The sequence below is a fragment of the Ornithorhynchus anatinus genome, chromosome 5 (genome assembly GCF_004115215.2).
Source record: "Ornithorhynchus anatinus isolate Pmale09 chromosome 5, mOrnAna1.pri.v4, whole genome shotgun sequence".
Classification (NCBI taxonomy): Eukaryota; Metazoa; Chordata; class Mammalia; order Monotremata; family Ornithorhynchidae; genus Ornithorhynchus; species Ornithorhynchus anatinus.
Window position 1 is genome coordinate 66,522,250 of NC_041732.1, and position 10,590 is coordinate 66,532,839.

The 10,590-nt window shown below is 54.9% G+C and overlaps 1 protein-coding gene across 3 annotated transcripts; it reads right to left on the bottom strand.

The window, feature by feature from the left end:
• Positions 1 to 2,781: 2,781 nt before the first annotated feature.
• On the bottom strand, positions 2,782 to 10,337 carry LOC114812041. Of its 3 annotated transcripts, XM_039912071.1 has the most exons (5): positions 9,967 to 10,337; positions 5,318 to 7,071; positions 4,840 to 4,883; positions 3,250 to 3,460; positions 2,782 to 3,011 (listed from the first exon to the last, which is right to left on the bottom strand). In XM_039912071.1, exons 1-5 carry the CDS (start codon positions 10,037 to 10,039, stop codon positions 2,955 to 2,957), a joined length of 2,139 nt encoding a protein of 712 aa, XP_039768005.1. In that variant the 5' UTR covers positions 10,040 to 10,337; the 3' UTR covers positions 2,782 to 2,954. The 3 variants fall into 3 exon arrangements, with proteins under 3 accessions (XP_039768005.1, XP_028920509.1, XP_028920511.1); XM_029064676.2 differs by having other exon boundaries at positions 2,782 to 3,460; XM_029064678.2 differs by lacking the exons at positions 2,782 to 3,011; positions 3,250 to 3,460 and adding an exon at positions 4,610 to 4,728.
• Between the last annotated feature and the right edge of the window lie 253 nt (positions 10,338 to 10,590).

The window sequence follows — 10,590 nt, forward strand, 5'->3', positions numbered from 1 at the left end:
ATGTTGGTATTTGTTAAGCGCTTACTATGTGCCGAGCACTGTTCTAAGCGCTGGGGTAGACATAGGGGAATCAGGTTGTCCCACGTGGGGCTCACAGTCTTAACCCCCATTTTACAGATGAGGGAACCGAGGCACAGAGAAGTGAAGTGACTTGCCCACAGTCACACAGCCGACAAGTGGCAGAGCTGGGATTCGAACTCATGAGCCCTGACTCCAAAGCCCCTGCTCTTTCCACTGAGCCACGCTGCTTCTGGTCTAGAGGGAGGAATAATAATGTTGATATTTGTTAAGCGCTTACTATGCGCAGAACACTGTTCTAAGCGCTGGGGTAGTTACAGGGTAATCATGTCCCACGTGAGGCTCACGGTCTTCATCCCCATTTTACAGATGAGGTAACTGAGGCACCGAGGAGTTAAGTGATTTGCCCACAGTCGCCCAGCTGACAAGTGGCAGAGCCGGGACTCGAACCCATGACCTCTGACTCCCAAGCCCGTGCTCTTTCCACTGAGCCACGCTGCTTCTCAACTTCCAAGCTTCCTCCTCTAGACTGCGGGCTCGCTGTGGGTAGGGAACGTGTCTGTTTCCTGTTACACTGTAGTCTCCCAAATGTTTAGGCGCAGTGCTTCGTACACAGTAAGCACTCAATAAATGCGAATGAATGATGAATGGACAAGGGTGTGCCTTGCAAGCCTCTTCTGTAAAGATTCCCTTTCAATTCGCACTGATCTCACCCCCTTCTTCCTGGTCCTTCACGTCCCGTGTCACTAAGCTCAGCTGTGGGAGAGAAAGGGAGGGGAACGAGACCGCAAACTCTTTGAGGACAGGACCTGTGTCTACCAACTCTATAGTAATACGTTCTCCCGAACGCTTACTGCTAATGTTCTGCACCCAGTAAGCGCTCGGTAACCAACCCTGATTGACTGGGAGCACCTTCCCTCTTCCGCGTAAGCGTATGCCGGCCAGCCGTCGCAGATCCCGATTGACCAGCATCTTCGGATCCAGGCCTTCCACGGTCCACCTGGGTGGAAGCTGGGTCCGCAGCTCCGTCTGCTCCCTGCAATGTCCCCCCGAAGTCACGTTGACCTAGGAGAGAGGGAGCTCGCATCCCCCCAGCCCGGGCTGGCCCCACCCCACAAGCTCCACACGGATGTCAGACTGGGCTGAGCCAATCCGGGTTCTCCGGTGGCCTCAACTCGTCTCCGTAAACTGACCTCATCTATCGCTCTCCCTTCCGAGCCAGCCCTGCTGCTCCAGATGGGGAGACCGGCCGGTGTGGGGGTGGGGGTGAGGGGTGGGGAAGAGGTTGCCTACATCGAAGTCGCTCCATGAGACCCTTCTGATTCCCAGCTCGGGACGTTGCAGAGTTGAGAGTGGGACATGGGCCCCCTTCCCTCCCCACCTCCCCTCCTCCCCTCCTCCTTAGGACTGTCACTTCTCAGGAAGGAGACAGCCCTCAACCTGTCCCCTATCAAAGTGAATGTCACATTTCCTGTCCCCTTCGGTCCTTTTGCAGGTCACCGCCCAATACAGTTAGGTGCAGAACAGTCAGCCGAGAGGCAGTTGGATCGACGGTTAATGTGCATTCCCACAGTCGTGAAGGCTGAGGCAGCAGAGGATTTTGGGGTACGTGTCAGGGACTATCTATTCTCTGTTTACTAAGAAGGCAGGACTGACACTGCAGCAGGAGACATTTGAGGTTAGCGATCAAGAAAAACTACCTGGCTGCAGGTTGGAAGACACTGACGCGTGCTTCCGAGAAAGATGGGAGATTTTTAAGAAAACGGGATGTGCTTCCAAGAAAGTTGGGAGATTTTGAAGAAAAAGGGATGCTGCTAATATTCTGAGAGTGCAGTACTGCCTGGAGGTTGGGGGGTGGTTGAGATGACCTCTCACATCATATTCCCAGGAACCTCTGAATCTTCAAAATCCTCGAGCCAACTCGTGATGAGAAAAACAGCTCCCCTCTTCCCCAAACCATGACCACTCCTCCGCCCAACTCCGTTGCAAGTGCAACGACTGAGGAGGGGGACTCCCGCAGGTCAACGGGAAATGTGGGGAAGCCGAGGTGGAGCCCCAGCTCACCGACTAGCCCGGCTCGTGGCCCTGGCTACCTTCCCGTGCGGGCCTCTCCTCCCTCCTCCCTCGGCGGTCAGGGAATCCGCAGGAGGAGGCGATGGCTTGGCCAGAACCAGCTGCTTCCTCTCCTGCTTTACTGAAGTCTCTTTCCACCGCACCAGGAGAGAAAGGGTGAGACGTTACTGCAGCCCCTGGCCCCGGTCCGCCCAGTGAGACCCCTGGAAAGACAGCATAGGAGCCAGAGATCTGGAGCTACGGTCACTCCAGATTCAGATTCCCTAGACATCATGTAGGGCAGATATTTTCCACCTTTGCCCAGTCCACAGTAGAAGCAGCAATAGTATTTAGGAAGCACTCACAGTACAAAGTACTGGGCAACAAATATTAGATGCCTAAGACATATTCCCTGCACACGAGAAATTTATACTCTGATGGGGTGGAGAGAAGCAACAGATGATGAATGAGCCAGTGGGAGAGGAGAATTTAATGCAAGGACTCAGAAAAATGGTGGTTTTAGTCCTGGCTCTGACCCCGTCATAAATCTACTGTGTGACCTGGGACCAGTCTCTTACCCTCTCTGGAGCTCTGTTTCTTCATCTGCACATGAGGATAATTATACCTGCCTCCCCCTTCCTTAAAGATGTGAGGATAAAGTGGGATAAGACCGATGTTAAAGAACTTTGGAAAAGTATAAAGTAGTCTTTATGTTTTTGAACACTCCTTTCTTTACCTTACACGATTGTTTAAATTGATCTCGCTGCATAAAGCTGTGCATCATTTTCAGCTCCTTTTAAACCGGTTGCAATGTTTTTGGGGTGAGTTTTTCCTGACATTTTCTGTTTGTCCCACCTTCCGTCCCAGTGCTCAGACTTCTGGCCTCACTTTAACCTTGAGGGGGAGAGCACTTTTCCAAGGCTGCTGAGCACCGTGGTGCTCTAGAGGAACAGGTCGAAAACACATTTCTCGCTGGAGGATTCCATCTCGACCTCTCTCTCCCGGCCTGCGTCCTCCCCAGAGCCGGCCTCCTCCATCCCCTCCGTATCCCAGGGCCGTGGGGCCTCCCCCACTCCACCCGACCGCCCCGGCTTGCCTCGCGGAAGCTCCCGAACAGGACACCTTGTGAGTGTGTCCTCCGAGCACCGTCCAGCTCTCCACCCGACTGCTTCTGCTGACCTTGCGGAAGCTCCTGATCAGGACGCCTCGTGAGTGTGTCCTCCGTGCGCTGTCCAGCTGCATGTCCCTCAGCTGCACTGCCCACCACAGGGCCCTGATCCCCTTTCGCAGCAGCTGCTGCCTGTACAGATGCTGGGCCGCCACCCTCTTCCCCAGCACGAGGCATCGCCAGGCCCCAAAGCTCTGGGAGAGTCGGCTCCTGGCTTGATCCCTGCAAGAGAACCAGGAGCTCAGCTCAGCAGGGCATCCGGGAATAGCAGCCAACACCTCCCGGGGAAGTTCATTCATTCATTCAATAGTATTTATTGAGCGCTTACTATGTGCAGAGCACTGTACTAAGCGCTTGGAACGGACAAATCGGTAACAGATAGAGACGGTCCCTGCCCTTTGACGGGCTCACGGTCTAATCGGGGGAGACGGGCAGACGAGAACAGTGGCGATAAATAGAATCGAGGGGAAGAGCATCTCATTAAAGCAATAGCAAATAAAGAGAATCAGGGTGATGTACATCTCATTAACAAAACAAATAGGGTGATGAAGATATATACAGTTGAGCGGACGAGTACGGCGCTGAGGGGATGGGACGGGAGAGGGGGAGGAGAAGAGGGAGGGGGGGGAGAAGAGGGTTTAGCTGCGGAGAGGTGAAGGGGAGGGTAGAGGGAGCAGAGGGAAAAGGGGAGCTCAGTCTGGGAAGGCCTCTCGGAGGAGGTGAGCTTTAAGTAGGGTTTCGAAGAGGGGAAGAGAATCAGTTTGGCGGAGGTGAGGAGGGAGGGCGTTCCGGGACCGCGGGAGGACGCGGCCCGGGGGTCGACGAGGGCGGGATGGGTGAGAACGGGGGCCGGTGAGGAGGTGGGCGACGGAGGAGCGGAGCGTGCGGGGTGGGCGGTGGAAAGAGAGAAGGGAGGAGAGGTAGGAAGGGGCAAGGGGATGGACAGCCTCGAAGCCTAGAGTGAGGAGTTTCTGTTTTGTGCGGAGGTCGACAGGCAACCACTGGAGTTGTTTAAGAAGGGGAGTGACATGCCCAGAGCGTTTCTGCAGGAAATATTTGTTAAGCGCTTACTATGTGCAGAGCACTGCTCTAAGCGCTGGGTTAGACCCAGGGGATTCAGGTTGTTCCACGTGGGACTCACCGTCTTAATCCCCATTTTGCAGATGAGGTCACTGAGGCCCAGAGAAGTTAAGTGACTCGCCCACAGTCACACAACTGACAAGTGGCAGAGCCGGGATTCGAACTCATGACCTCTGACTCCAAAGCCCGTGCTCTTTCCACTGAGCCGCGCTGCTGTGCAGAACCCCCTTCGGAGGGCCGGTGAGATGATCGGGGTTCAAGTAAATGATCAGTGTTCTTGCCTGAGTTCTGGGCGCTGCCTCCAAACCAGGGAGCGCACGAGTGACGTCGGTGTGCTTGACTAGGCAACCGGAGCGGTATTGGCCACAGGCCAGCGAGCCGGCGACTCTCTGCCCAGAGGGTGCCGGTGCCTAAGAATGGAGCCAAAAGCTTGGTGCTCAAAGGGTAGTCTCCCCTACCGGGGTGAAGCCAGAGGCAAGTTATCACCTCCCCTTCTCCCCCATAAAGACCTTGCCCCTCACCTTGTCAGCCTGTTCTTCAGAGATACAGCACCCTCAGCAGAAATCTAGGAAGTGAAGAGGACAGAGTAAATCTCCAGGAGGGGGACAGAATCAGCACCCAGAACAGAAATGGAACCCAGGACACAAAGAAAGGAAGTGGGGGTGCAAGCTGGGCCCCTATACCTATCCCCACCCCTACGCCCCAGCCTGTCCCACAGACAGCACGGGTATGTGCAGAAGCACTTAGGAGTCATAGGTTCTGATCCAGTTCCGCCACTTATCCGCTGTGTGACTTTGGTCAAGTCACTTCACTTCTCTGTGCCTCAGTTACCTCATCTGTAAAATGGGGATTAAGATTGTGAGCCCCATGGGGGACAAGCTGATTACCTTGTATCTACCCCAGCGCTTAGAACACTGCTTGGCACATAATAAGCACTTAACAAATACCATGATAGTCATCACCTGGCGTCCCTCCTCCTGCCCAGAACCTCCCTCTCACCTCCCCCTGTAGTGCATCCTGCAGCCGGTCCCCATCTTCCTGGACCAGATATCGATCCTCCTGGCTCTGCGTCGTCAAAAGGGTCTCCTCAGCTGGGTTCTTCTCAGCTGGGTCCGGCTCCAATCTGGCTCCGTCCCGTCCCCAGGGGATCCCAAAGCAAAAGGCTGCAACTCCCTGAGCCCCAGCAAGGTGCAATTCGTGGAGGTTCACGGAGTCTGAATCGCAGTCTCTCCGGTCCTCTCTGCCCTCTTCCCCACAGGTGCAGAGCCCAGGATTGGGATCCCTGCTCTCTGGGTCCTTCTGCCCGGCAGCGGCATGGCTGGCCTCTCCTCTCCTCGCTGGAGCTCCACCGCCCTTGCCGCCTTGAGAGATGCCACTTTCACCTAGACTGAACTGCTGAGCCGAAACGGCGTCCACTTGTAGGACAGCACCTCTGCCAGAGAAACCGAGAGGACGCAGACCTCCCCTTGGCCACATCTCCCAAGACGCTTGCGCTCCATCTGCACAGGGGTCAGGGGGGCAGTCTTCCCCAGTGGGCATGAGAGGGGGAAACGGTCCAAACGGGAGCCCGGTTTGGGCCTCTCCCTTCTTGGACTGCCGCCGTATCCTCTTGGTCCCGAGGAACAGAGAAGCTTTCGAGGGGTGCTCTTTCGTTTCACGGTCGGTGAAGGAGCTAGCACTGACGGTGGAGAAGGGATCGGTCCAGCTTCCCTCAGAGAGGCTGTGTCTTCCGGTTCCAGCTCTGCGTACACACTGCGTGACACGCTCGTCCCTAGTGGGGGAGTCGGAGGATTCAGCGGCACCCAGGTCCCTGGTCTCCAGCCCCTGGCCTGTGGCCATAGCTGAGTCCACTTTCCAAGGGATGTCTCTGATGTGGTTCTGTCCCACCATCGGCAGTCCCCTTCCCCTCGGCATCCCCGGGAGACAATCGTCTGGGGCAGCCCCTTCCAGGAGGACCTCACTGTCGCCCTGAGAGCCAACCATTTCAATCAGAGCCACTTCCTGCCTGAATCTCTGCATGCAGGAGGGCAGGAGGGCAGAAGTGTGGGTTGCCTGGAAGGGAGCCTGCGGGGCCTGAGAGCCGGCAGAAGGGTCGGGAGGCTTGCAAGAGGGACCCAAAACTTCCAAAGAGAAGGGCCCTCTAAGGTGGTGGCTAGAGTCCCTGCTCCCGCTGCCTGAAGAACAATGGCACTGGGAGGGAAATAATGGGACCCTATCAAGACCCACCAGGGAGGTGCTCCGGTCAGAAGTAGGAGGTGCTGTCCGGTGGCTCTGAAATGGCTGCCCTCTGGGTGGGTTGGACCTGCCTAGAACATGGTGTCTGCCCCCCGGGCATTGGGGCCCTGGCCCCTCTTCGGGCTTCCACGTTAGGATTTTCTTAGGCTGCTCCTCCAGCTGGAGGCTCTGGTTTCTCTGCCACAGGATCTTCTCTTGGGGTTTCCCAAGCAAGTTGGGTGCCCTGCGAGGTCTCCAGGGGCAGGGCTGAAGGTTACTTTGCTGTTGGAAACAGGAGTTGGGCCGCTGGCTAGGGGCCTCCTTCAAAGGCTGGCATGAACCCAGTAGGTTGGTCTGGATCGGGCTGGGGTCGCTCTTCCAGAAGACTTTGCCGCAGGGGATGAGCAAACCTCCAGCTTGAACCCCGCTTTGCTCCACCGCCTGCCCAGCTGCCCTATCTGCCCAGCACGGGGGCATCATAGCATCACCTCTGTCTCCCACGTACAGACTGACACCCACATTCTTCTGAACTCTCCTTTCTGTTTAAAAAGAACAGAAAAAGATTGCGGCTGAAGAAAACAAACATTCATAGCTGCCCTCTTCAGCTCTGATAGGACTGATTTCAGCTTCTCAGGACAGTTAGCAGGATGTCTTTGTTCTAACAGGCTTTTCCCCTGAGTTCACCCGAGTGTGGAAGAAATCAAAACTTCTTTACTAGTCCAGATATTGCTTAGCTGCAAGGTTATGGCAGGTCACTTTGCCTCTCTGGGCCTATGTTTCTCACTCTGTAAACAGGAGATAGCAGTTCTCACCCTCCCCAGGTTTTTGGGAATGTTGAGAAGGCAATTGAGAGAACAAATGCTAAAGTGCTCTGCGCTCTTAGAAGAAAAAAACAGGATACAGATTTGAGGCACTTTTGCCAGAGACCGGTGGTGGTCAATTCCAGAATTGCTGGCCTCTGTGATCTTAAAAACTTTGATGAAGTTTTTTTTTTTCCCTGACAGCCAAGGGCATAAAATGAAAATCTCCCCGGGTCCTCCGTTTCTGCCTTCGTGTCCAACCCCATTTGAGTAAACCCATTGGCAGGTCGTCCTGATGCCCCTTCCCCAGCTGTTGGGTGGTTGGAAGGGGGAGGCCTCAGAGACTCAGTGAGTTATCCCCCACCCTCCTATTTGACTCTCACCCCAACCTGAGAGGGAAATCTCCCCTTCTGCCCCGTGGGAGGACTGGCACAGTGACTGAGCTAAATGGGGAAACAAGGATGAGGAGGGAGAGACAGGGGAGACTAGCCCTTTGTCTGGAGAACTCTGCAGAGATCAGAGACACTAAACCTCCTCTGTGCTCCCAGATCCATAAAAAGGCAGCTAGATGATGCTCTAAAACTGAAGAAAATGATTTCCAGGCCCCCACAGGTATTGACAGGGCAATCCACCAGGGCAGCCCACCCCAGCTGTTTGACTCCAGATGCTGCAGGTTTTGATTTTCTTTTATTCTCACCCTGAAGATCACAGGAGGGAGGGTGGGGAGGGGGCGAGAGAGACAGGAGAAAAGAAGTGGAAGCACACAACCAGGCTGGGACTAAACCCAGTTCTTCCCTGCAGGCAGGCTACAAGATCCTGCTGACTCCCTCTACTAATCTGATCAAAGACCTCGGAGCAGACTTTATCGGGAAACTGACAGCACAGTCATTCACCATCCCCGCCTCAGGCTTCAAGACAGGCTGTTACCACCTCCCTGCTCCTCACCAACATATTTCTTAGGGGCAGGGGGTTCGGTTTTAATTAATTTAGCACCCACTCTTTCCAGCATCTCCTTCACCACCGTCGTCCGGCCCCCTGCTCAGAGGCACTCAGAATAATCCTTTACTCTGGTTGGGTCTCTGAAACCCAGGAGAAGTGGATGACCGAGAAGCTATCTGGCGGAGAGGCTTCATGTAGACAGCCCAGCTTGGAAATTATGGGCAAAACAACTTTACACTGAGGTCCAAATTCTCCATTTGGACTGTCCAAGTGGAGTACTAGTAATAGTATTTATTAAGCACTTGCTGTGTGCAATGCACCGACTAAGTGCTGGGAAGAGTGTACAAGTGGGAATTAGACACAGGCCCTGTCCTCAGAGGAGCCTCCACTCTGTAAATTCAGGTCGGGGGAGGACTGGATAAGTGACTTGTTCAAAGTCACATATCAGGCCAGTGGTAGAACTGGGCCCAGTACCCGGGCCTCTTGACTCCTGGTCCCGGACTCCTTCCACCAGGCCACGCTGCCTCCCCAGCTCCCGTGACCCCCTGCAGAAGGATGAGCTGACGGCGCATTTTCCGGGCCCGGAGGAGCCCAACTATTCCATTTCCACTCCCCCTGGGCGATCCAGACTCCAATTCTGCCTTGCCCACAGAGGTAGGTTAACAGGAGGCATTTACCAATGGAGGGAAAGTAGATTTTTTTCTCCTGTCATAGAACAGATCTCCCTCTAAGACCATCTTCCCACAAACATACCTCTCACCAGTATCCCCACCCAGTGAATTCCCTCCAGGCCACTGGCTGAGGTTGCAATCACCCTCTTCGGTCTGGGTGATGTCATCCAGCAGCCAGCAGGGTCAACCCTGGACGGACGCTGAGGCGCAGTTAACCGGGCACATTAGAGGGAAATCCAATGGCCGGTCAGCTTCTTCATGAGATGAGTTGGAACTGTCCAAAGAGACCAGACTTCCCCCCTCTCTCTGTCGGGGTGTCTCCCCTCCCACCTCAGACAGGCCCAGCGGTCAGGGCCCCCCAGTCCCTCCATTACAGGAGTTCAAAGGATCTTTCCCCAACTGTTCCCAGCCGGAGGCCCCAAATCACCTCCACCCTGGCCCTCTGGCTCCTTCAGGAGCCCCGGGAGCCCAGATCCCGCCAAGCCTGAGCGACCCCCTCCAGCCCCGGGTTACTCACTCCGATGGCCAACGCAGGACATGCTGCTCCTTCCGGCAGGACCGGTGGCAAGATCAAACGTCCCTTTGTGTGGGAGCGTCTGAACTCCCCGCTGCCTGGCAGCTTTGTCCGCCTCCACCCGCCTCAAATCCCAGCAGCAAGCGGGCCCAGCTGAGACCCTAAGAGGCTTAGCACCGGTGATTAGTGCTGCTGCCTTGTCCCGCTACTGCAGATGGCTTCCGGAAGGGGACTCTGACCCACAGTTAATTAGCTGCCACCAGGAGATGGCAGATGAAGGAGGGGAGGGCCAGTAGGGAGAGTGGACTAGCCGTCCCTCCCCTGCAAGCCCGACCACATTGCCTCTGGCATCCTGGAGGTGCTTGCCAACCCAGCGGGAGATGCTCATTATGGGCAGGGATTGTTTCTGCGAATTCGGTTGCATTGTATCCTCCTGGGTGCTTAATACAGTGCTCTGCACATACTAAGCACTCAATAAATACCACTGATTGGCTGAGAAGGGTTTCCGACCTGATCTCCGTGGAGCTCGTGGGCCAGGGGCCCTGTTCTCCTTTCGACTGGAGGCTGAGACCTTCTTCTCCATGGTGACTCTCGCTTCATCAGTCAGCTCCCTTGAGGGAGGGATATGTTTGACACTGCCTCAGTTGCCCTTCTGAAGATCCACAACAAGAGGAAACGAGGCTCCTGGACTCTGGAAGGGGTGGGAGATGAGGGTAAGCGGTCAATATGTCAAGAATATCACTCCCAAAAGAAAATCCAATGTATTTTAGATTCAAATCTTAGGTTCTTCCAAAATAACATCCTCTTGCGGTTATTTAAAGAAACATGGATGTCTCCATTTTACATCAACTCCAAAAATCGTTATTTAATAATATTTTGAGTAGAAATGCACTATATACTAAAAGCTGAGAAGCAGCGTGGCTCAGTGGAAAGAGCCTGGGCTTGGGAGTCAGAGGTCATGGGTTCAAATCCCAGCTCTGCCGCTTGTCAGCTGTGTGACTTTGGGCAAGTCACTCCACTTCTCTGGGCCTCAGTTCCCTCATTTGCAAAATGGGGATGAAGACTGTGAGCCCCATGTGGGACAACCTGATCACCTTGTATCACCCCCAGCGCTTACAACAGTGCTTGGCACAT